This window comes from Rousettus aegyptiacus, unplaced genomic scaffold, assembly GCF_014176215.1.
Source record: "Rousettus aegyptiacus isolate mRouAeg1 unplaced genomic scaffold, mRouAeg1.p scaffold_m13_p_3, whole genome shotgun sequence".
NCBI classification, from domain to species: domain Eukaryota; kingdom Metazoa; phylum Chordata; class Mammalia; order Chiroptera; family Pteropodidae; genus Rousettus; species Rousettus aegyptiacus.
Window position 1 is genome coordinate 72552007 of NW_023416306.1, and position 27004 is coordinate 72579010.

At 37.3% G+C, this 27004-nt stretch overlaps 2 protein-coding genes and 1 pseudogene across 4 annotated transcripts in view; 1 reads left to right on the top strand and 2 right to left on the bottom strand.

The window, feature by feature from the left end:
* Positions 1-799, top strand: part of FBP2 (fructose-bisphosphatase 2) — a 31393-nt gene extending 30594 nt beyond the window's left edge. The window contains exon 8 of the mRNA XM_016159476.2: positions 394-799. Within this exon, the coding sequence (XP_016014962.2) occupies positions 394-588 (195 nt within the window). The 3' untranslated portion in view covers positions 589-799. The remainder of the gene's footprint in view (positions 1-393) is intronic.
* On the bottom strand, positions 539-10035 carry LOC107518088 (cathepsin L1). Of its 3 annotated transcripts, XM_016159478.2 has the most exons (9): positions 9904-10035; positions 9230-9366; positions 8803-8925; positions 8558-8704; positions 8154-8378; positions 7552-7714; positions 6798-6915; positions 1736-1795; positions 539-557 (listed from the first exon to the last, which is right to left on the bottom strand). In XM_016159478.2, the coding sequence occupies exons 2-9, from the start codon at positions 9353-9355 to the stop codon at positions 554-556; spliced, it is 966 nt and encodes a 321-aa protein (XP_016014964.2). In that variant the 5' UTR covers positions 9356-9366; positions 9904-10035; the 3' UTR covers positions 539-553. The 3 variants fall into 3 exon arrangements, with proteins under 3 accessions (XP_016014964.2, XP_016014965.2, XP_016014963.2); XM_016159477.2 differs by lacking the exons at positions 539-557; positions 1736-1795 and adding an exon at positions 2536-6294; XM_016159479.2 differs by lacking the exons at positions 539-557; positions 1736-1795; positions 8803-8925; positions 9230-9366; positions 9904-10035 and adding exons at positions 2530-6294; positions 8979-9223.
* Positions 10036-22717: 12682 nt separating this feature from the next.
* Positions 22718-26651, bottom strand: LOC107518078 (annotated as a pseudogene).
* Between the last annotated feature and the right edge of the window lie 353 nt (positions 26652-27004).

Consider the following 27004-nt stretch of genomic DNA (forward strand, 5'->3'; position numbering starts at 1 on the left):
ACTCTCTCTTGAGTGCCTGACTCTCCAACCTAGACCAGAGCTACTTTGTTCCTTTCCATGTAATAACAAAAATAAAAATCGGCACTAAATATGACTGTTTCTCCAAATAGCTTCAACATATCTTCAAAATGGATTTGAAGGAAAGAATGGAAAGGAAAAGGCTGCATAGAGCAGGGTCAACCACTTTGTAAGCTGATTATAGAAAATTAACATTTAAACGAATCATAGATTTTGTACCTATGCAGAAGGAAGGAGCTGCGGTACACGGGCCTACTCACATTAATGAAACGATCCGAAGTTCAGTAGTTAGAATTCCTTGTCGAGCGTTAGGGGCCTGGATTGAGTTTTTTGGCTACTTGTAAAGCTTGCCTACCTGACTCTGTTTCTCTGCAGCTCCGGCTCCTGTATGAGTGCAATCCTGTGGCCTACATCATTGAGCAGGCAGGAGGCTTGGCAACTACAGGAACACAGCCCGTGCTGGACGTAAAGCCTGAGACCATTCACCAAAGAGTTCCCTTGATTCTGGGGTCCGTGGATGATGTGCAGGAATATCTCACCTGTGTACAGAAAAACCAGGCAGGCAGGTAGTGAGTCTGACCCTGCAAACTCTCGTCTCTTTGTCCTGTACCTTGTATTAAGGACCCTAATGAAAAATAAGCAACAATGGTGGTGATGAGTAATGAAGGCCAATCCACCAAATCACAAACAGAAGGGCAGCAGCAAATTGTTCAAGACAAGTCCAGAGGCCAGAGGTGATTCTGTGGTCAGTGTAAACGGCTAAAAATAAAAACCCACAAGTAAGAAGAGCAACTTTGATTTGTTTTCTGTCATGAACAGTGGAAAATAGGGTTATAATTTTGTCAGTTCGAGTAATCATCAGCAGCTACCTACTTGTTGGCAAAAAGTACAGAGAACAGTTAAGAATTTGTCTTGGCTGGCTTAAAATTTGAACCTAGTGTCTTATCCTGTAGTGATTTATTTTTTTTCTCATGAGAAAATATGTGCATTAAATATCTATAATATATTTAAATGTATATTTATATATTTTTAAATGGCCGACAAAGAGTTTTGGTCTTATTTTGGTTAAGGTTTGAATTAGAAATCTCATGGCCATTAAATTCTAAAACTTCAGATCAAGTCTTTTTTGGGACCAATAACATGAATGATCAGTAATTGTTTGAATGGAAAGATGTGGTCACCTATTGACAAAAAAACTATATACTAAACAGAGTTAAGTACATAGTATAAAGATGACATAGCCAAAAAGAAAAGGTTATCTTGGAAACAAAGCTGAGAGAGCATCTTCAATCATGGTGTTTGTTTCTTCGATGAATGATGGTATATGCTCATGGAAAGATCCGTTCACCATTCATATGTATTCTTCTCCAAGCTGAGACTCTGGGTCTCTACATGTCAAGTCCAGGAACTAGGAACTAAGGAAGAGTATGGGACTCTCATTCCATTCTCAGAGGCTACATATCAAAGACACCAGGTACAGGGGCGTCTGGGTGACAGGTACTTTCATAGGCAGAGTCCAGAAAGAACGCTGGTTAGGCTCTCTTGCCTGAGTGAGCTGAGGATGATCTTCTGTTTCTCATTTTCTCCTGATTGCCTTCCCAGTTTATATGCTTGTGTCTGTCTCAGGAAGAAACCTACTATTCTCTCCATTTTCAAACATTTCCCCACAATACACTGTGCAGGTTTGGCTCCACTTGGGGACGGTGGGACCACTCACTGGTTTCCGTTATACTCTGGGCAGATGGGCTTCAGCAACTGGGAGTCAAATCCATGAACACTTCGAAAAGAGAAAAGTCATAAGATTATTTTAACAGATGATTTTTAAAAGGGAGAAGCAATGTGCTGTTTCAAGTCAGTGGGAAAGGATGACTGGTGTGAATAATTAGCTTGTCATTTGGGAGAAAAAATAAAACTAGGTCCCCCAAAAATATTCCAGATGAATTCCAGAATTAAACATAAGAAATAAATTTTCAAGGATATTTAAAAAAGATAAATGGGACAATATTTATGACCTTAAATGGGACCAAATAACATAAAGCAAAAAAGAAAAGGAAAGCCAGATATGATTACATCAAAATGAAAACAACACACTGCAAAGTTAAACAACAACTGATGGCTGAGCAGAAAATACTTGTAACATATAACAAAAAATTAATACCAAAAATCATACATATTAAGAGGAAAAAGATAAATTATTCATAGAGAAACAAACTAAGGATATAAAACTGCAACTTGCAGAAAACATAATCAATAAACACATGAAAAGATGGCTACTCTCCTTGATCATTTATTTGGGTTAATTTTTGTGTGCAATGTATGGAGTTTCAGTCATTGGTATCTAAATGTCCAGGTTCCTTCTTGCCTTAAAGTAAACTGATTGTAAATGTTAATTACTCTGTACAGCAACCTAAGAGCAACCTTGAGACTAGCGGTGTTTGACTAAAGAACTGGGCTTTCTGTTTGGAAATGCAGCTCATTCCCAGGAAGCTATCCTTTTCTTGGAAGTTAGACTGACACCCAGGACAGTATGGCACTCATTCAACAAAGCCTCCCAGAACTACCAGGGAGAAAGATGATGGTGGGCCAGGAAGTGCAGGCCAGGATTACTCTTTCCATACAGTGGGCCAGCACTCTCAGAAGAGGATTTATTATTAGATAGCAGTATTTCAGTGTCAAAAACACCAGCAATATTCCCCACCTTGGGTCACAATTACTTTTTGAGCAGCATCCATAATATTCTTATTTGCCTCATTTCCCACATTCCTTTCAGATCTTTCTTATGCTCTTTTCTTCCACACAAATTAAAACAAAAAACATTTGATGTGATCAAGTGAAAATGGCTTCAGAGAGTGAAGAACACATTAATTATCACCAAGTTAAATAAAAAGAAAAAGAAGCGGAGTGTTGTATGTGCATTTTCCTGTGTGAGAATATCTTTCTGTGTGGTATCTAAGGCCTCTGGTACAGAACCCAAGCCAGTGCTACATTTGAGAGACAGCGTGTGAGGAGGGAAGCAATACCAAACCTACCCATGTCTTTTATTGCTTGGCGATTCCCTAAATCTACTGCTACCAGTGATATTCCTCCTAAGCCATGTTGGGTTTCTTAAACTTCTCCTATCTTAGTCAGCTGATTTCCTTGTAGACTGTAGCATTTCGTTGAACTTAGCAGAATCCTAAAAACTAGGTAAAAACCTATGAAGATAAAACTGGGTCTTGAAGCATGTAATGAATGGACAGGAATCATTGACTGTTGACTGATTTCTTACTTGTCCCATCTGGATGTTCAGCAAGTCTGACTTGTCCTGCTGGTCTTGGCTGGATGAATTCTCTTGTGCCCTCGAGGGTGCTGAGAACATGAGGCTAGCTATGTAGAACAGATGCCTTCCTCTCCATATTACCACAAACTCATTGGCTTAAAGTCATAGAAATTTATTTCTTATAGTCTTCAAGCTAGAATTCCAAACCAATATTCCTTCCAAGGGCTATGGGGGCTGAATCCTTTGTTGTCTCTTCCAGATTCTGATACTAAATTTATGTTTCAGACAATACTTTTTAAAACTGAAATTTGTTCTCAGCTCTATTAAATTCATGCTGATAGGTTTATTTAAAAAATACTTTTATAATAGATGCTGTTTGAAACTTTTCACAAGTTTAAATGAATATAAACATCTTTGAAAGGTACAGAAACTTCTAATTTGTGTTCAATCATTTAGATAGTATTTAGTTTGGAACTTTCCCCTACTTTAAATATAAATGTCTTTGAAAGTTACAAAAACTTCTAATATGCATTTAATTGTTTAGACATCTGAGAGGTCTTCACATTTTCATTCACATCGGCACCTAGACAATTATTTAGAGTCTTGAGTTAACCTTCCAGTATTCTGTGGACACCATTCTAAGTTAGCCTGTCATGGTAAAGAAGGATGACAGTCACAAACATGTCCTTTCTGGTCGATTTTGGGAGATAAAATGTGACAGTTTGCATTTTCCAAAGATGGCTACAATCGTATCTACCATGTCACATGCTCTTCTGCTAAGTGACCTTGCCTCTCCCCACCACAAAGTGAACTCTCGGCCCCCTCCCCAGGAACACGGGCTTGTCCTTGGTGACATCCTCCAAATACAGTTCAGCAACAGAGATTTCACTGGGGATGGAGGCAAGTTTATAAGAAGCCTTGCAGTTCCTCGCTGGGTATTCTGGCACACTGTCTCTAGGGACATTCTTCTCAGAGCTGGTCTTCCTGCTGTGGGAGCCCAAACCATGGAGGATCCCATGTGGGTGCTCTGGTCAGCAGCCAGGCTGAAGGCCCAGCCCACACCAGCATCTAGGATGCCATATGACTGAGCTTGCTTGGATAGGAGCCCAGTCAGACCTACAGATGTTTCTAGCATGCATGACAGATTCTAAGGGAAAACTATGCAGCTAAGCTCAGTGAGTAAATGGGAAAGAGGTTTTCTTTCAAGCTGCTACCTTTCCAGGTGTTTATTTTACAGTAATAGATAACCAGTGGTTCCTCTGTGTCCCACGTGTGGACACAGCCTCATCACTTACTCTCAACTCACTTCTTATCTTCTGTAAATGCAGTTCCTCTTTTCTTAGGGATTCTGACTGCGAGTCCCTGGTCAGACACTCTTCTTTTATCCTGTCCTACTGACTGGATCCCCTGGGTTCATGTCAAATTTCTCTTCCTCCTAGTGTTCTCAGCTATTTCCTTCTCCCTAACAGCACTAGCTCTTCTTTGAGGTTGTGAATGTTTTTTTCTACAAGGCAATAATTGGAACATAGTGGGGGTGACATTGATTTCGGTTGTTTCAATATGGGTTCCAACAGGCAGAAAGGGTTCAGTTGGGGAGCCTCCCATATCTTCTTATGACTCTACTTAGTTGATAGTACTCTCACAGAATCTACAGACTTTCAGTCCCAACACAACATTTGTCATTTTAGGTTAAAATTTTGGAACTTTAAGGACCTAAAAGGGAAGGCCACATTGAAGGTCCATCACGGCACATGGTCCAGGACAGATGGACTTGACCAGAGGCTGCTAGAAGACTTGTGGACTGAGATCCCAGTTGTCCTCCACCTCATTGTCCTCATAAGGAATTATGAGGCCTATTAACTAAATCCTCCCATTTATTCTAAATTTCCTTGAGTGGGAACATGTAAATTTTAATCAAAGAGCAAATGGAACTCTGTGCTTCTTTAACATGTGAAATACAGATTTTTAAAAATAAATTCGGGGATTAGGTAGCTAGGTATATCGTAGGCATCAGACCATCACTTTTGATGCTCTTACCTATCGCCCACCTCTGAGGCCACAGCACTGTATTCGAAGCTCTGCCTCAAATCCTGAAGCTTATCCTTCACCCCTTATTGACCTAAAGACAAACATTCTTGGTGATCCATTATGTCTTGTCCTTCCTTGATGGCAAGGCAGCCACATGGTCTTCACTAGCATTTGGGGAAGATGAACCAGAAACTGGCTCAGTGACATTCATCCTGTGGAATTCAGCTAGGTTGTAATCATCTTGTGCCAAATGATCATGACCACTAAGTCTCTTTTCCAGCCTGGAAATCCTATGTATGTGTGATCACTTTTTAAATATGTAATTTTTTTTCTTATTAAAATAATTTACCTCTGTCCTTATTATTTGTCAAATTTTGCTACATTCAAGGGTTGGGTCATGCACAGCCAATGGGCAACTGACCTAAGATCTTTAAATTTATAACTAGAAGAGCCCAAAGGCCACCCAGTCATTCTCCTAATGGACCATTGGCACACTCAGTTATGTCTTTAGAGACCAATAACATTCTGACCCTACAGAAACTTAATGTTTTAAAAACAAAAATAAAATAAACCTCACTTTTACTTGAAATTAAGTTTTATTTTAAAAGGTAAAACTTTATACATCCTTTTAAAACCTAAAATGCCAAAGTAATTAGGCAAGTCAATCATACAAAGCTGTTTACACAATAATTAAAGAAGTGGTAACATTTACTAGTAAATGCCACACATTTACTAGTAAATGTCACACATGTTTTTACTAGTAAAATGTTACACAACTCAAATGATCCAAATGTTTTTATCTCACACAATGATGTCTGGTCAGTTTTAAGATAAAATTTCTCCTCTGGATATTCTGTCCTTAACCACATCTGTCTTTATCCCCATCATCTCACACAATAGGATAGCTGGCTGCAGTGGCAATTCCACAGTGGTTGTTCTGGTCTTTGGCCATGTTGATGTAGCCATTCATGCCCCAATGTGTACCCCAGCTAAAAGAAGAGAAGGTTTTCCATTTTACACGAAGAATTAAACACAGTTATCGTTATTAACAATCACATCTGATACTTGAGTAGTGCACCAGAGGCCCACAGATTTAGAAAGAAGCAGGAAGAGGCAGTTATTCTTCTTCATGGTTGAGCTCAAACCTACATGCAACTTCTATCTATAAACCTTTCACAGAACTGGGAAATTAGAGGATAAAAAAGAAAACTCATGGAGCCAGATGTGTTTTGGAATTAAGAAAAATTTCAATTTTAGAAATGAAATGGTACCAAAACTATATCAATGCCCTAGCAAGCTTGAGACAGTATCTTAATGTTATAATTAAACACTCAGATGTCTCTGTTCACCCTAAGTGGGATAAACACTTCTGGGATTTCCAAAATGTGCTCAAGGGTTTAAGGACTTGGGTTTAAGGATCTGGATCCAAATACTGATTCTAAAAAGGATTCTCTTTCCAATATCAAATATAAATATTTTTAACATTTTATACCTGTTCTTGACGATCCAATATTTATTTTTATTTGATTTTGCTCTTTCAAAGCCATAACCAACCACCAGAACGCCATGATTCAGGTCTTCACTGCTGCATTCTGGTTCATAATAAATGCCTAAGAAAATAAAATTCAATCTTGGGGTGAGGGTCTCCAAGTGACATATCACAGTACCCCAGCCTAGCAACCACAGTAAGGGAGGCATCCACAAATTCAGTTAGATGACATAAATCCAGATAAGATTTAAAAACAAGATTTAAAAAAATCTATGCTAAGGATTTAGACCCTCCTATAACACGAGCAAAAGTACAAATTGCCACTATCACTTTTCTAAACAACTTGTCAAGAAGCAATGAAACTTTGTCATTCTACTTTTAAGGTGTCAGTCTAAGGAAATAGCACAGAACACAAAATTACTTGAACCAAGGGTTCTTTCTAGTTTTAATTATGGTAGTAGAATTCTTTGAAAATTGTAAAAGCCTAACAAGTTTTAAAAAGTAAATAAAACTATACTAATCAATTTATGTAGCCATTATATATATTTACGAAGCACTTAAAATCCTGAGAAAATGGTTTAAGGTCAAATGGACAACATCGGGTGCAAATATTACGTGTACAAAATACATTACTATGTTAAATTTGCATACCCAGAAATTCTACATTGACTTCTACATTCCAAAGAGTCAATTTTGCTGTATGTCAGGGTGGTTTTCTAACTTTTCTGGCTAAATTTGTACCAAAACAAATGCTTACCTTTTTTATAGAACTGGAAGGAGCTATAGCTTGCATCTATACCAACAGAGATGGGCCCTACACTTGCCACTGCCTTCATAAGAGACCTCTCCTGCTTATGAATGTCCACGAAACCACTGTCATTGGCAGCAGAAAACTCGGGATTGTATTTGCAAGATTCATCCTTTCAAAGGTAAAAAGGGAAAAACTTTATTATGACCAACCTCCTGGGGAATGTGAGTTCAAGACAGTTTGCAGCTTACTGATTTCCAAGTCATTTGTTATAAAGCATTCCAGGAGGTAAAAAGCTGTTGGTTGCTTTGAAACTAGCTAGTGTCTATTCAATGAGATACAAACACTCACTCTACCTGTTCATAGACTTTTTTTTTCACTCTGGAGGAATTTATACTGTATGTAGAATGGTGTGTGTATCTCTATGTAACGTAGAAGTAGAAACAGATATTTGGTAGTTATCTAAACAGAGAACTGTACAGTTCTGACAGTTTGCAGAATAGATTCTACAGTCTAAAGTGTAAATTATAAATATGGTATCTGTTTTCGCTAAAGTTTTCAAAACTAAAAAGCAGAGCTAGAATGATAACAAGATATGAAGTGTCTTTTACCTTTCCAAGATATGGATAGGATTCCTCTGAGTCCAGGCCTCCATTGTCCTTGACATACTGGAAGGCGTAATCCATTAGGCCACCATTACAGCCCTCATTGCCTTGAGACCAAGAGCAGTCCACCAGGTTCTGCTCACTCAGTGAAATAAGTTTACCAGTTTTCCGGAACATCTGTCCTTCAAGGGCACCAGTTGCACTAAAAGCCCAACAAGAACCACATTGACCCTGAAAACAAAATTTAAAAATGTTCAGTCTACAAAACAAAGAGCAAGACTTTGATAATAGCTGATATATCTGAAAACTCTTAAAAAACAGCGTACTGCATATTGTTCCACAGTCTACCATATCAGTGACAACTCCATTATGGCTTTATTCTTGGAGAGATCTGCTAAATACTGTTATACCTGATCCTTCACAGGAGTTACGTAGCCTTTCTGTCTCCAGTCCACAGATGCGGGGATCTCAGGGAAAGGAGGTTCTTGGAACACTTTTCCCTTCCTGTGCTTCTGGTTTCGAAGACCATTCATCAATTTCCTAAATTCTTCATTGGTCTTCAATTGAAAGGAAATAGAATGTTGTAAAGGAAGAGATTATTTTGGTAAATCAGTGAGAAGAAGCGCAAAAACAGAAGCCTCCATGCCACACTCACCATGTCACCAAAGGCATTTATTGCCATGGTGAAGCTATGTTTCCCTTCTCTGTGCTCCTGATTGTGCAGTTCAATCATTTTCATATTCTTCTCCCATACTACTCTCCTCCAGCCTTCTTCACTCTACAGTCAAACATACACCGTATTGTCTTTATTATTATTCAAAACCAACTCACCTTCACCAAGGGGATTTGCAGAGAGAGAGAGAACAGAACCATGGCTAAGGAAGGATGGCTTTATAGTACTGAAAGCTGTTCTCCAGCAGCCACACAACAGGGATGCATGCCCGACTGTGCTCAGCAGTGGGTGCCATGAAGTTACCGCTTTGGTAAGAGCTGGCTTCAAGAAGCTACTCTCTGCTGTAAACTCCAAATAGCATGGACCATTTTCTGCGGGGTCCCACTGGACAATTTCAGATGTTATCAACCTTGTTATATAGTTTCCCATGTGTTGCTTTCCACTGGTTCCATAGTGCATCTAAACTGTGATCAAGTTTTGGAGCAGTTGAGACTATTCCCAAGCAAAGGAGAGTCAAGAAGATTGAAGGACTCATGTTTCAAAATCCTAGGAAGAGAAAAGGGATGAGTTTCTGATTCAACTAATCCTTCTAAAAAGCCAACATACTTTCTCATGAGACGTTATAGCCACCACGGTGGAGTAAAAACATTTAATTTACCTTCCCAAGTAATTACAGAAGGACTGTGGAGGAAGGCTAAAGATGTGGGTGGACAGAAACAGCCCTAAGACCCCATTCCGGAGCCCAGATAGGGCCAGGCTCTCCCAGGTCAGAGAACTAGCTCATGACCAGGTAACACAGGCGCTGCAGGCAGAACCCGGCAGAGGGTGCACCGCTTTTGCTCCCAGCCCTCCGCACAAGCCAGCTGCTTCCAAAGGATGTAGATGTGGCGCAAAGAAACGCAGCCCCCAAAGCCTCTAGCAGCCGTGGGTCAGGCTGCTAGGTCCACACGGTCAGACCTGAGGACATTGACTCTTGTGACCCCCATCCCCCATCCCCGCCTCAACCTTCGACCCTCAAGGCTGGCGGCTATCCTAGTTCCCGGAGCGGTCCTGCAGCGCCAGAGACAAGCTGGAGGCGCTCACCTGCGACGGGAGTATCTGAACAAGGACGGTTAGCACGTGCGGGTCCAGGGGTCTCAGAAGCCGAGCTGTGGTCCCTCAACCACAGGTTTAAGGACCCGGGATTCGGCCAGGTCGGCCCGCCCCGCACCGCCTGCCCGCACCGAGATTGGCTGAGCTGGTCTGTAGGCGGGGCCTTCGGGTGCTGGGACTCTGTGCGCGTGATAGGGCTGGGTTTCAACCTGTCCTACGGCGGGTCTTTGTTGTCTGAGTGGTCCCTGGGGGAGGGAGGACTGGGGGACCCGGGAAAGCGCCGTGGAGGGTCCCGCCATTCCCTGGGACTCGGATCAGCTGCTTACCTCGAATTCATACCCTCGCTGGGTGGTTCACGAAAAGCTTACAGAGAGCCCCAAGAGGGTTTTTAGTGTGAGCCTGTCTGTCCTTCAGAGTTTTCTGTTAAATTCTCAAGAGAGTTGAAAGTACTATAAGCTAATTTAGTTGTTACTGTTTCTTCCACAGGAAATTTGGGGCAGAATAGGAGAATTCAGAGCCCACAGGCAGATGTGCGCTCTCTGATTTGGTAAGGGTTCGGCTGGTTTTTGGAGAAATCTGGAGTGGAATAGCAATGCCCAAAACAGCGGGCATGATGGTCAAGGCCCTAATCTTTGGAAGAAAAGGGGAGGGACTGGGTGGGTTTCCAGAGAAGGCGTGACATTTGTAATACTCATTTCCTGTCTTCCCCAGTCAGGGTTTCTTCTTCCCTCCCAAACCTTTCTCAAAACTGACAGAAATAAGTTATTCACAGAAAAATGTGGTTTGTTAAAAGGAAGAATGGCGCAACGTAGAAACTGCTCTTACCTTCCAACTCTGCGTCATGGATTATTGTCTTCCTCAGTATACAACGTGCTTTTCTTGAGATTTAATTTAAGAAATTTGCCTTAATGACTTTTACTTCCTTGATTTTTCCTTCAATTTACATTTAATGTCAGAATTTAAAGGATAGTTTGTGAAAACGTTTTAAATGAAAGAAAAATATATTTATGTATTAATATTAATGTATATAATTAAGAATTAATTAACACAAATCAGATATATTGTACATTTGTCCTTTATTACAAAAACATTCATTGTTGCAAATACCCTCTAGAAAAAATATTATTACCTCATTTCCCTTCCCACTTCACCTTTTTTATGCATATTTTGATTTTTTTTTTTTTTTTTTTGGTAAAAATGTGTAATGCTTCATGTGGACTTGTAAACTAATTTCTATTTAGGATTAAATTGATAAATCTTTTAAAAACACTATCGGATATATAGTTTTCTTTTTTTACTGTGGAGATATGTACATAAGGTAAAAGTACGAATTTTAACCATCTTAAGTGTACAGTTAGCAGCATCAAGTCTATTCACATTGCTGTGCAGCCATCACCACCATTCATCTTCAAAATTTTTTATCTTCCCAGGCTGAAACTCTCTACCTATTATACAACAAGTCTTCATTACTCCCTCCCCTCAGCCCCTGGCAACCACTATTCTATCTTCTCTGTCTATGAATTTGACTACTCTAGCTGCTTTACATTAAGTAGAATTATGTAATGTTTGTCCATTTGTGCTTGGCTACTTCACTTAATATAATATCTTCAAGGTCCATCCATGTTGTAACATGTGTCAGAATTTCTCTTTTTTCAAAGGTGAATAATATTTCATTGTGTGAATGTTCCACGTTTTGTTTTTTCAGTCATTCCTGGAGGGACAGATGGGCTATTTACACATTCATTTATTTTGAGTAATGCTGCTATTCACATAGTTGGACAAATGTTTGAGTTCCTGTTTCTGGTTCTTAGGATATATAACAGAAGTGGATTTATTGGATATGGTAATTCTGAGTTTAATTTTTTTCTGTGTTTCCCACAGTGTCTACATTTTACATTTCTATCAGTATTGCACAGAAAGGGTTCCAATTTGATATGATTTGCAGATAGATACTCCATCTCTTTCTTGAATTCTAGAGCTGCCTTTCATTAAGTTAATAGACTCCTTGGATGTACAAAAGTTTTAACTTTTGATAAAGTTTGATTTATCTGTTTTTAGCTTTGGTTGCCTGCTCTTTTGGTGTCATAACAAAAAAAATTATTGCTAAGATCAATATCATTAGGCTATTCCTTTGTGTTTTCATTTAAAGTTTTATGGTTTTAGCTCTTATGTTTTGGTCTTTGGTTCATTTTGTATTCATTATTGTGTATGGTGTAAGGTGATGGTTCAACTTTATTATTTTGCATGTGGATATTCGATTTGCTCAGCATCATTTGTTTGAAAGACCACCCTTTCCCTATTGAAAGGTCCTGGCAACCCCATACAATTTTTAAAAATCAATTTATTATTAAAATTTTTATTTTAAAGCCTTTGAAGAAATAAAAGCTCTTCTTTCTGACACCAACTAGAGTCTGAAGCTCTCAGGTGGTTACAATTGTATGTTATATTGTAAATGACTGGAAGCTAAAAAAATTTTTAAAAAGACACTGTGGAGTTCAACATAACCAATCATTCAAGAAACCTAAGTACATATTCTAATATATGGTTTTACAGTAGCCCTTGGGCCACAGCTCCATCAGATAGCATAGAGTGGAGACCGGCTACTGCATGACCACCTGCACCTTAGCAATAGCTTGACAAGGCGGTGGGTGGCAGGTGCTGTTCCAAAGAATGACATGCCCTCTATTTCTTGGAATATGACACAATGCACTGGAGAAAGTGTGGACTCTTTTTATGCCCCAAGTCTAGAATGAGAGCAAGACATATCTAAATCCCAGAGAAATATAGGAGACTATTTAAGCAAGAAATGTAACATTTATTTATACAAAATCTGTTAATAATGAATGACAGAAAGATGGTATGGCTAGCCATTCTGTTCTTATTTCTAATCTTCTATCTCCATTTCTTTGCCAAATAACTTGGGTGAGTACTAATTGTTAAAGTGGTCACATTTTATACAAGTGATTAATTCTTAGCTCTGCTTTTACTAAAATACAGTTGGCAGATTTTCTGATTCCTATATAAAATGCAGCATCTGTGAAAGCATATTCTTGTGTACATCTGTCTGGTTATCTTTTGCTCACTAGTAACAGAGGATATAATTGTTTACCCGATCTCTGGATGTTTTTAACTGTAGGGGAAAGAACAAATCTAGTGTGGTGGTATTCAAGACTTTGAGGCTATTTATCTTTTCCCAATATGACAATACCCTCCAATTTGTTTAAATTCAGTGAGCCAGAAATTACTTTTAAAAAAAGTTACCCATTTGTGAAGTGGTTGATTACCATTTGTAATTTATTGGAAAAGAGTCTTGATGTTTGTATGAAGCCACTTATGAAATAACTTACTTCTCTGAGCTTCTGTAACCATGTTTTTCCTGTAAGGTTTAACAGTTGGCTAATATTAAGTAAATCAGTCAACAAGAACTAATTAAGTTCTGGTCTTGTGCTTATTGTCCTCTGCTTGGTGTTTTTTCAACATTTCTTTGGAAACAATCTACATGTTCCTTTCCTAACAGGCTCAACCTTTCCATTTAAAATCTAAGATTGCCACAGTAATCTGGACTTTATAGCAATGGGCACAGAACACGATAGATGTATGTCAGTAAGATCATGGCAGGTATCTTGGAGCAGTAGGTAACTAGGAAGCTGACCTATGGCACCTCTCCCCACATCCTTCATCCCCATCCCAAAGTCTGTAATCCATAAACTCTTATTTTGAGACCAGAGGATCTCTTCTGCAGATCCTACCTGTGTTGTGCCATCTGCTTGACGTCTGCTAGAGTGGGGAAACCATCTGGTCCAGGATGCTACTACTAACAAAATCACTTAAGGGAAGTAGTTGTTGCTTCCTTGGATCAGAAGTGCATGTTCTACACTGAGCACTTACATGCTATTTCATCTGGCCATGTTAGCAGTAATGCTGAAGGAAGATCAGATTCCTTATTCTGAGGATGAGTTAGTTCTCAAAAGTAGAAGCTGGATTCCTCAGTGTTACCTTTGGATATGGAATAAAGTTTAGATGTGCTCAAGCTACATGTCTGCTTTGAGGACAATAAAACCAAGATAGGGAGACAGCAACCATTGGGAGTTGTGGGGACAAAGAAGACATAAAAAAAATTCGTAAACCATCAGAGTGGAGTCAATAAAATTCTCAAGATTACACTGAGAAAATTTCCCTTGTTTAGGTTTTTTAGGTGATCATATAGGGAGTAGGGATGCTTGATGATAAAGTTCTCTTTCCTTTTTGTGGTCTCAAATTTTATGTGTGTTTTTAGAATAGTGAATAAATGAATCTTATCTTTTTTTAATACCCGAGTTTGTCATTGAGGCATTGTCATTGGAGCTAGGCTTACAAATGGGGCCTTTAATTATCCTACGTAATGTGCAGAGCTTTTGTCTCTGAGAAATGATCAAGCAAGGAAACACTCAGGAGGCACAGGGCAAAAAGCCCTCCTGGAAGCTGGTGGGGTGGGAAGATTTGGAAGTCCAGCCCAAAGCAGGCAGCAGCAGGCCTTCTGTATGGCTCACATATCTTTCCTTCCTTTTAGCATGATACCAGGTAAGCTGGCATTGAAATTGAGAATTTGGCCCTGGGGAACTTTGGTGCTTTATTTCACAATGACCTCAGTGCTCACATTACACTTCTCCTGGTGTTCTCTGGCACCTAGAGTCAGTCTGTAATGTAACTGATGGGGGTTGGGGGGGAGGGACAAGGGCAAAGTCCCCAAAGCTCAACTTCCTTTTCTAAACTCTGTTAGTCTAAAACACATTTAAGTTACTTCTTCGCTGAAGAGAAGAACCTGGTACCATCCTTGATTTTGTGCATCCCACAGCTGTGATCATCCTCATCTGTAAAATGAGCATCCAATACCACCCGTCTCCTAGGGCAGTGGTTCTCAAAGTCCCCCAGTAGCATCAGCCTCTCTTGTGGACTTGTTAGAAAAGCCCATTCAGGATCTCCATACTAGAACCACTGAACCTGAAACTTGGGGGACAGAAGTCAACAGTCTGTTTCATAAAACCTCCAAGTGATTCTGATACAAACTCAAGTTATAGGGTTGTTGTGAAAAGTAAATGAAAGAGCATGTGTAATATGCTCAGAATAGTGCTTGGTACCTAAATGTTATTTAACTATCAGTATCATCATCATTATTATTATCACCACCACCACCACCACCACCACCATCATCATCATCATCATCGGAAGTCTTTCTAATAATGCTTTAATTTTCAGTAGTACAAGGTACCCACAGATGGAAATGCCTTTCCTGTGGAACAAACAAACATATGTGCAAGCTGACTCTCAACAGCAGAAAGGTCTTCTTTCTCTTGATCACCTGCCGTAAAGGTACAGGACTGATTTTTATTTATGCCTTGTTTCTAATATGTAAATTATATCTCGATTTAAAGAAAAGAGAGAGAAAGCTTGATTGGAATCATTTAACATTCTATGATGTCTCATAACATTGCTGTAGACTAGTAGATTTGATCAACAACAGTTGTAAAGAAATGGTAAAAACTAGCATGGAGAAAAGACTTGTCTTAACCAAGTGTCTTATCTGGTGATTTCCAAGAGTACCAGCGTAATAGAATCATATGGCATAATATTTTTGCGATTGCCCATGTTGATCACTCATTAGGCAATAAAATCTTTCTGTAAGTACCATGGGAAATTGCCACCTCAGCATGGATAGTTTGATCATTTTTCCCAGGTGATGAAAGGGGAGAAAATGAAGACTTGTCTGAACTTTCATTTCTGTTTTATCTTTTTGGTTTCCCTTTTGAGTTGCAGAAGCAGTGAAAATTATTTATGCTTTTTATTCTTCCTGTTTATTATTTTGATTGAGGTAGTAGAGAGCATTGATAAATAATCATGTTTTGCTGGAAATGGTTAACTTTGATTACCAAAATTACAGAATATTCTAAAGCTTCCATTTATAAACTTTTCTATGTTACTTCCATGTCTGCAATAAAACAGTCAGTGAAAAGATGGCAAACCTATAAAAAGAAAAACAATTTTCATACCCTTTGACTTCACAATTTTACCATCAAGTTGTACCGGTTTTTAAATGTAGATAGTTCCAATCTCATGTTTGGTGGGATAAACTTTGGGCATTTAACCTATCCTCCTCAAGCCTTGGTTTCATTCACTATAAATATGGATAATATCAATGTCCTCATAAGGTTGTGTTAAAAACTGAGGCAATACCTGAATTGATAAAACCAACCATCTTCAGAATTTATTTCTTGTAAAAGGACATGTTCTTGAGAAATGACATTCAATCCAAAGACACAGTAACACTGCAGTGACTCATGTTGCTTTTTAGATATTGTCTATTAATCTTTTCTTCTTTTTTTCTTTTCCATTCATCTAGAATCCTACTGTAAGATTGAGTAGGTTTTAATTTGACCCAGGGAACAGAGGTCTCAGCAACCATAAAAACATTGTAGCCAGCATCCTTCCCCTTCAGGAAGGTTCTGTCAGATTTCTTCCATTGTTTCATCTGTTGTCTTATGAAGCTCTCCCCTCCAGTGATTCTCTTAGACCCATGAGTAGATTTGAAATCTTCTAAGAAGGGTGAAAGAATTGTAAAATATGCTTCCAATTCTTTTTGAGAAAAAGCAGTAGATGTGAGACAAAAAGTCTTGAGGAGCTGGGGCTTATGTTACACAGCCTTGGCCTAGAGTGCCAGGCCTGAGTCCAGAGTGACACGAATGACTAGGTCTTGCCCTTCTCACTAGCTCTTTAGCCAGAGATGTGAACTAGTTTGGGCTCTATTTCCTCCTTTGCCAATAATCTCTATTCTGTTCCTCTTGGGATACTGTATAAGGTGTTGGAGTAGGAAGGACAGGGACTTGGGATAATGACAGCACAATAGCCTGATTCAGAAAATGATGTTTTGTCATTTATTCATTCTACGAATACTTGAGTTTCTTTTATGGCCGGCCCTGTGCTGAGGATTTATTGATGAACTAATACTAATATATATCCTTACCTCCAATGAAGCAGTCTGCATGAATCAAATATTTCTTTTTGATGACATATAGATCTGTGCTCCCTTTCTTCCCATTGACCTAATAATTTTGGCAATTTCTCGATTTGTGAGCCCTTAAGTATTGAGGTCTTAATGTAGCTATTTCATCCTCTTGCTAAAGAGAGCCTCAGGAAGCGTGCAGCCTCTTCTCCATATTTCATCAGGAAAAAGAGAAATCCTGAATGACATTAAATAAAAGACATTCTATTCAAGGCTACCTAGTGTTCTTTATCATAAACCAAATGTGTCTCATTGGTTCAATAACAAGCCCATCGTCTGCTACCTGGCTCTGTTCTAGCTCACCTGACTATGACCCAGTGTCTGGTCTTAGTCTTCAAGGAGTTGTCTCACTGCACCATTGACCCTCAGGTTGTCCCAACAGTGAGTCCCTTTACAGGTCTTCTTAAATTAACAGAAACATCAAGGGCTAATATTTGGATCGGAGAGGTTACATAGCCAGTGGAGTTGAGTAGCCTTTGAAGTTTAAGCAAAACACCTTCACCACCTTAGACTTCTTGCTCAGGGGGAAATTTTTCATTTTAATAAAGCAGATATAGAATTCATACTCTGTCCATCATCAAAATATTAGAAACATAGCTGGGATCATAAATGGCATTAAATAAATGCTAACTCTTCTATTTTAGATTCAGTAATAACTATATAATAAACATCTTTTCTTATCAATACATGTAGCACCCAGTTGATATGATCATATCATAATTCCTCTAACAATCTCCTTTTCACCTACTGATGGACATTTAGATTATCTTTTGTTTTTTTTTTCATTTACAACACTGCAGTGAATATCTCGACACATGGATCTTTATAGATGTAAGTATTATTACAAAATTAATTCTTGGAAATGGAACTACCTTCTGAAAGAGTTATTCTAATGTATACTCCTACCTATAGTGAATGAGAATTTCTACTTCCTCAAACTCATAAATCAGCTCATTTTATGTGACCTAATTTGCATATTTGGGGGTTGTCCTTATTTTAAATTAGTAATTATAAAATCAAAATATTATATTCACTATTATGTTTATCATTATTATGATCATTAACATAAATAAGTGAAATTAATAGTATTTACCATGTATTGAAAAACCATGTACCAAGTCCTTTACATACAGAAATGATTTAATTGAATTCACTTCTCACAAGAACCATGTAAGTAGGAATTACTTATCCATTGTACAATTGAAAAACAAAATGTGTATTACTTGTGTGCCCTTAAGTAAGTAATTTAAAATCTTTGTGCTTTCCTATTTGTAGAAAAATTAAAACATGGGGATGTGTCCAAAATTAAAGTACCATATATCTGCAAAATACTTTAGGATGACTGTGAATTGTTTGAGTGACATGATAACATGAGACATGATACATTTACAGTTTAAATGCACTAGGAAGATGACAGAATAGAAAGAAGACTAAAAAGGCACAAGGTCTGGGTGCTGGGATGCAGCCTGACCACCCACAAGCTGTGCGATTTTGAGGTAGTCAAATAATCTCTGGACCTTGTTTTCTCGTTTTTAAAAAATCAAATATTAAAGGAAGGAGTTGGGCCAAATGGAGTTCATCCTTTTTAGGGTTAAAATGTTTAGAATTATTAGTTTGTTTAAATGTACAAATAAGCTTTGAAATCTTTTTTGTCTATTGTCAGCCTTATCATATACATATAATTTACATACAATAAAATTCACCAAGTTTAAGTGTACAGGTCAATGGGTTTTGACAAATGCATCTAGTGGTGTCACCACCACCTCAGGATATAGAACATTTTTGTCATTCCACAAAGTCCCCTTCTGTCCTTCTGTTGTTCATCTCTTTCCCCAAGCCTGGCCCCTGGCAGTCACTAATCTGCTTTCTGTCTGTATAGCTATGGCTTTATTCTAGACTATCACAGAGAACCAAGGGACGATGGTCCTCCAGGCTCACTTTAGTTTCAAAAAGCATACAGGGGAGGAATGCCCTGTGGGGAGGGAGCTTTTTTGTCCTTGTAGAAAATCAATTTCCTGGGAACTGGACACATTGAAAGTATTTTCAAATGAGTCATGTCAGCCAGTTGACACGAACACTTAAAGATTGATGTTTCAAGATTTTAGGAATGGGTATCATCCAATAAAAGTGCTCTCAAAACACTGAGGTCTCCTTGCTGGGAGGACCTCCCACCCACACAGTTGTCATATTGAGGATGTCTCTTTTAGCCTTACATTACTGTTTTGTTTTATCATGAGATAATTTTTTGTTTAAGGAACACAGAACATTACTTTGATTTTTAATAGTACTGATGATATTGATTACTTTCTGATAGATAATGATGATATTGATTACTTTCTGATTACTCTGTGCTCATTGTTGTTTTAAGTGAATGATATAGGTTACTTCAGAAAACATTTCCTAAAAGAACTGTAGTTACTAATAATCATTAGCTACCATTTCAATGAGGAGGAAACTGGGTTTTGCAGGTGAGATGTGACTGGCCTAAGGTCACCTTGCCATATGGCGAAGGGGCCAGGAATAAATACCCAAGTGAGGTCAACAAGCAATTTGGTAAATTCAGAACTGACTCTGTCTCACCACAAAATTAGGTCTTGAAACTCACCTATATTATTTTTAAAATCAATTGAGGTATAATTTATGTAACTTAAACTATACACATTTTCCATAAACTTTAATGAGTTTTTGAAAATTTAAATGGCTATGTAATCAATATCACAATCTAAATTTAGACCTTTTCATCATCCTAAAAGTTTCCCTGTTTCCCTATCTAATTAATTCCTCCCCTACTCCCAGGAAATCGCTGATCTGTTTTCTATCCCTCTAGATTAGTTTTTCTTAGAATTTTATGTAAGTAGAACCATAGAGTGGTAATCCCTTGTGTCTGGCTTTTTTTGCTTAACATAACTTTATTGAGATTTATCAATATTGTGTGTTTTAGTAGTCCATTTTTATTGCTGCTCCTTTTATGGTTATTTATTTTATTTATTTTAAGAGGCCAGCATTATCCTAATAACAAAACCAGACAAAGATATTACAAGAAAATAAAACTAAAGACCAAAACTCTCATGATATATACAATAATTCTCAATGAAATTTTAGCAAATGGAATCCAGAAATATATAAAAAAGGTAATATATGATGACAAATGAGGCTCATTTGAAGACTTAAGGCTGATTTAACTTTTGAAAATCAATCATTGTAATTTACTATAGTAAGATACTAAATAAGAAAAAGCATATGATTATCTCAATTGATAAAGAAAAAGCGTTTGACACAATTCAGCACTCATTCATGATAAAAGCTCTCGGCAAATTAAGAATGTGAAGGAAATCTCCTAAACTTAATCTCATAAATATCTATAGCTAATATTATAATCCCATGAGATTAGTAAAAAGGCGAGCAACTCCTATTCAGCATTGCACTGGAAGTACTGGCTACTGTTAAGAAAGTGAGAAAAAGAAATAAAACACATACAGATTAGAAAGAGAGAAATAAAGCTCTCTATAGACATGACTGTCTATAGAGAAAATCCCAACTAATCTCTACAAAACAGCTCCTAGAACTAATGTTTGTTTCTCAAGGTTGGATGATACAAGGTACACATACAAAAGTCTACTTTTTTCTATAATACAGCAATAGGTGATTGGCATCTGAAATTTTTAAAAGTACCATTTACAATGGCATCCAAAAAAAAGTTACTTATTACATTTTGTTAAAAATTAATTTTTATTTATTATGGGTTGTTATATTATTTTTATGTATTTCTTAAAAGCAAGAATAATCTTTATTCCTTGGAAACATATTTGTAAAAATATATTAATAAGATTAAAAGATTCAGAACACATTTATTTGAATGCAGCACATACACTGAGGATCAGCACATCTCCTAAAATGGAATACACCTGTAAACAAAAATCTTAGGGAGAGTTTATAAGTGATATAGCCTCTGCTATGCAGATGATTCTCTTTTTCTGGCTAGATTTTTATGGTAACCAAAATGTATCAGGTTTTAGCAATAACTATCTCAAGATATGTTAATATATATTTTTAAAGGCTTAAAATGCCCCAAAGTACACACACACACACACACACACACACACACACACACACACACACATATATATACATATATATATATATATATATATATATATCATAAAAACACTTTTGTTTGATTTCACAAAAATACTAATGAAAAATATCTCAGGCCTATCAATTATAAGAAAAAAATGTTTGACTTGTGGCTTTAAATGGGAGGTGGGAATAAACATTTTGGGATGAATTTTACCCTAAAAGACAATGTATTCATTTCTGGTTCTACAAAAAAACTGTGCAACACCCATCCTATCCAAGTCTATGGAATGCTTTGACATAACTTCACTAAGATCTTGTATGCTTTTATTTGAGCTATAAACGCGTCTCAGATTGCATGTTGCTTTTTAAGACCCAAGCTAAAGTAAAAATCAATGTTCAAATTCTACAAATTCTGAGAGCGATATCCATAATTATGTCTTCTGAAATCATGCAAATTAGCAGCACCAATCATCAAAACATTAAAAAATTATTCTTGTACTCAAGCAGCAAATTCTACTAAAACGATGCTATACAATTTGTGATTAGTAAAATCTCCAAAATTCAAAGTGGCTATACTGTTTTAAAATAGGAAACTCAATATCCCTGCATTATATAACATCTAACCAGTTATATACTTTCTTTAGCTTCTGAAAGGCGTAACGTCTGTTAGAGAAGAGGACATTGCAGTTTTCCTATGAGATGTTTTAAATGTTATATCCCCAGCCTAAAAATAATAAATTTTAACAAATCATAGAAATTTAGAGTTGGAAATCCTCCTTTCTTTTCAGATAAGGAGGCCAACAAAAGGAAATGGCTTGTCTAAGATCACACAACGACAGAGGCTGGATCCCAGCAATCTTCATTCCCCCCGCATTACCGATACTTTCTGCAGAGCTATCTTCTCAAGTTTTTCTGGTTTTTTTTTTTGGTCCCATTCATTAAAAAACAAAGAAATATCTGGTATCAAGTATATAACAATACAATAAATATAGACTTTTACTCCAGTTTTAAACTCAGAATATCAAAATAATTCCTGAGTCTTTATCTACTTTCATTTTATTGAGAATGCAGACAACAGTAAATTATGATTAGCTGTAGTCATTATTTTCAAATATTTACACAGACACTGAAAACACCTTTCAGAACTATTCCTTAAAGACACTTCTACAAACACATCCATGTGACTTTTCATGGATATAATGAAACTGTGATGATGAATGGAAGGGAGATGCTTCAGTCTCTCAAAGTGCAGTCATGAATTTATCTTGATACATCATGCTCTGCACTCCTCTTAAGTTCTTCGGGCATAAGTTCTTCGGATTATGTGGACATAATCAAAATGGCTATCATCTCCACTGGCCTACACTTTCCAGTACAGCCTGTCATCATGAAAAGATGGTCTTATATTTAGAGAGTGAGGATGCCACCGGGGCTTGCTGGGTGGCTTTTAGGATGTTACAGAGGCTGGTAAATATGGACTTCAGGATTTGTTTTAGAGCAGAGCTGAACTTGCTATCACTGGGTTGCCTGCTTTGAATATTGAGTGTCTCTGGGATGGATAGCATTTGCTAGGCTTCCTCTCAAAGGTTCTGGTTCTTTGTAGCCAGGAGCCATATGTAGCTTATTATTCTGTCACCCACTGAATCTGAAGTGAGATCTCCCCTCCCTCAAGTCTGATAAAATCTGATCTATTCAACTTGCTATTTCTTGGTGTCCCAGCTGGAAGAATATGTGATGCTCGATTGTACAATTCCAGAGGTGCTTACAGGTTCTGGTGCTGTCCACCTGGAAGACAAAGCGTGCTCTTGCTCCCGACCCTTATCGTCACCTACCGCCACCACCACCAGTTTCAATTTTCTCTTCTTAAAATCTATTTGGTAATTTTAGGCCAAAAGAATAAGCTTATTTGGTTAGCCCCTTCAAAAGTTAATATGCTTGTCAGGGTCAGTCCAAGAGAGTGTTCACAGTCATCTCTTCTCCTGAAAACTTGCATGTCTACCATACATTGCCAGCCACTTCACTTTATTCAGATAAGAGAGTTCCATCTGGCAGGGCTCTTTTCCCTGCACTCTTTCTATCTCTGAAAGACATCAAATTCCATCACTTCTGTCTGATTTGGAATGAACTGAAACTCAGATGCATGCTCTGGTGTGTGTTTTGGAAGTTCATATTTCCCAAGCTCTGCTTATAGATAGAGAGCAGCTAAATTCATAACTGTTTCACATGGGCATTTCAATTTTCCTGAAAGAGTGTCATGCCTGAGTTGTAAGACAAATAGGTATCTTATAAGGTCTTCATGAAGTTTGTTTGGTTGTGAAGAATAATTTTTAACTTGAAAGTGCAAAGCAAGTCCAATTTTCATCTGCTGTTTAATGGGTTTGTTATGATCTAGCCAGTGTGCAACCTGGGTAGAGTTGAGAAACTGAAGGCCGAAGTAATGTTTCTATGAGGTCCAAGTGGTACACAATCTGATCAAACAAATCATGGCCTTTGGCATATTTCTGAAATATGCCAAAAACACCAAGATGGATCAGGAGCTGACCCTCCTGCGGGCAGCTGCCATAAACTGAGGAGGAAACTGGAGTGCAGACAGACCAGGTTCCTGCAGGAAAGAGAACGCTCCACCAGGCAAAGTAGAAGAAGAGATCGGATAGCCAGACACTGGAGAAGGATGGAGCATGTGTTTTGAGGACAAATTGTGGGTGGAGGAATTCTGTGGTTATGGAGTAAATTTTTATTTTTATGTATTTTTATACTTCGTTATTTATAAATATTTTTATATTTATATTATGCAGTCTATTCTATTATATAGTATATGTTATATATTTATATTTGGATATATTTTATATCTTGTAAATTATATATTATATTTACATTATATAGCCTATTCTATTATATATTTATATTTTTATAATTTATAAATTACATATTTATATATTTTATAATCTCTATATTTGTTAATAAGTTAACAAAATTTGTGCAACGTCTATATGCTGAAGGTAACAAAATATTGATAAAATAAATCAAAGAATATCTAAAGAAATGGAGAAATGTACCATGTTCATGGACTGGCAGGCTTAATATTGTTATGATGTCAAATTTCCCCAAATTTATATAGACTCCAGTACAATTCTAATAAAAATAAATCTCAAGAAGTTATTTTTTTGTACATATTGAGAAGTTATTCTAAAATTTACATGGAATGTCAAAGAATAACCAAAACAATTTTGTGAAAGAAAAATAAAGTTGAAGGGCTCATACTAGTTTATGTCAAGACTTCTGTAAAACTACAGTAATCAATCAATTAGGCTGTTAAAAAGATGGACGCATAGTGCAATAGAACAAATAAAGATCTCATAAATAAACCCAAACAAATAATTTTTGATTGTTGGCAATGATGCAAAGGCATTTTAATAGTGAAATGATCTTTTTAACAAATGGTGCTAGAACTGAACATGGATGCCTCCTCTTCTTAAAAAAAAAGTCCAACCTTCACACATACCACACACATTACACAAAAATTAATTTTAAATGAACCATGGAAACATTATATTAAGTGAAAATCCCAGAGACAAAGGCCAACTATTATATAATTTGATTTATATGAAATGTCCAGAATAGGCAAATCCATAGAGACAGAAATTAGACTACTGGTTGTCAGAGACTAGGGGGTGGAGAATGTGGTGTGATGGCTAAAAGGTACTAGGTTTCTTTTGGGAGACACAAAATTGTTCCAGACTTTAAGAGTAGTGATAATCACATAACTTTGTGAATGTAATGAAACTACTGAATCATACACTTTAAAAGGTATATTTTATGGTATGTGAATTGGATCTCAATTTAAAATTTTCTAGTACTTAAAAGTGATTCTCAAGGCAGTATTTCTAAGTAGAGAAAATTAAGAAGATATGTAAAGGTAGGAAAACTTTTTAAATTTTGTCAGATATTAAAATTTTATGTAAAAGGAGCTTTTTTACAACACTAAAGGTATAATCCATAAAAGAAATAATTGATAAGCTGTACTTCATTAAAATTAAAAACTTCTGCAATGTGAAGAGATGGAGAAGATAAGCCACAGAATAGGATAAAATATTTGCAAAAGACATCCTTGATCAAGAACTATTATCCAAAATACACAAAGAACTGAACAAATAACCCAAATGAAAAATAGGTTAAAGATCTTAACAAGACGGCTCACCATAAAAGATTTACAGGTGGCAAATAAGCATAGGTAAAGATACTCCACATCGTATGTCACTGGGGAAATGTAAATTAAAACAATGAGCTGTCATTATACACCTATTAGAATGGCCAAAATTCAGAACACTGACACCATCAAATTCAAGTGAAGATATGGAGCAATATCTTCTCATTTATTTCCTATTTCCTATAAATGGTATAGCCATTTTGGAAGATAGTTTGCAGTTTCTATCAAAACTAAACATACTCTTAACATACAATCTGGCAATTATTCTCCTTGGTATATTTACCCAAAAAAGATGAAAACTTATGTCCACACAAAAATTTGCACACAGATGTTTATAGCAGTTTTATTCATAATTGTCAAAACTTGGAAACAACCAATATGACCTTCAGTAAGAAAATGGATAAACTACGGTACATTCAGACAATGGAATATTATTCAATGCTAAAAAGAAATGAGCTATCAAGCCATGAAAACACATGGAGGAAACTTGAATGCACATTACTAAGTGAAAGAAGCCAGTTTGAAAGGCTACATATGTGTATGATTCCAATTGTATGACATGTGGAAAAGGCCAAATATTGGAGATAGTAGAAAAGTCAATGGTCCCAGGGGCTTGTGGAGAGGGAAAAATGAATAGGCAATGCACAGAGGATTTTTAGGGCAGCACAACTATTCTGTTTGTTACTACAATGGTGGATACATATCATTACACATTTTTCAAACCCATAGTATATACAACATCAAGAGTGAACTCTGACATAAACTATAGACTTTGGGTCATAATGTTGTGTTAATGTATTTTTCTCATCAGAGCCCTCCTGAATCAATTCCATCAAAAGTTATTTAGGTCTAATATAGGTATTCACTGGATGTTATTAGGAGGGTGACAGTGTAAAATAGAGTTAATATAGCAAGCCTGAGATGGCCATATTTAGAAAGACCTGCTTATAAGATTGTCCCTTGGCTGGCATCTGGAAACAGATTTTTAAGGGTTCCCACCATTTCCCTAATTAATAAGGGTGGTTTGCTGTTTGTGAAAACAATGGTCTATCTTCAACATCTGCTTTCCTTTTGGGAGTCTGGAATTTTGGTATATGTTAGGCAGAGGGTGCCCACTTAAAAATCTTGGGCACTGTCTTAACAAATTACCATAGCCTGGGTGGCTTAAACAGCAAACATTTGTTTCTCACAGTTCTGGAGGCCAGGAAGTCTGAGATCAGTGTGCTAGCAAATCTATTGTCTGGGGTGCTCCTGCCTCCCGATTTGCAGATAGCCATCTTCCCATTTTATCCTATTGTGGTAGAGAGAGGAAGCAAGTTCTCTATGTCTCTTTTTATACAGGCACTAATCCCATCATGAAGGCTCCACCCTCAAGATCTAATTACCTCCCACAGGCCTTGTATCTCCAAATACCGTCATATTGGGGATTAGGGTTTCAAATAATGAATTTTGGAGAGAACCCAAACATTCAATCCATTGTAGGCACTGAAGCTCTAATAAGCTACCCTGATTGGCAACACTCTGCATGGAAGAATTCAACCTGCCCTTGTGCAACTCCACTTGGAGAGAACTCTTGGAAGCTTGCACCTGGGTTCCTCCAGACTTCCCTGCCTTGAGACTTTTCCCTTTGTTGATTTTCCTCTGTATCCTTCATTATAATAAGAAGTAACTGCGAGTATAATAACTTCTGGGTCCTGTAAGTCCTTCTAGTGAATCATTGCATCTGAGAACATGTTGGGGACCCAGAAATTTCACTCTTAGTTATATCCAAA

Coding starts and splice junctions, on each gene's coding strand:
- LOC107518088 (XM_016159477.2), bottom strand. CDS start 9,355: ATGAGTCCTTCAATCTTCTTGACTCTCCTTTGCTTGGGAATAGTCTCA. Junction 8,926..9,229: donor ATGGGAAACTATATAACAAG/GTTGATAACATC, acceptor GTTTGACTGTAG/AGTGAAGAAGGCTGGAGGAG. Junction 7,715..8,153: donor CCTATCCATATCTTGGAAAG/GTAAAAGACACT, acceptor TACCTTTGAAAG/GATGAATCTTGCAAATACAA.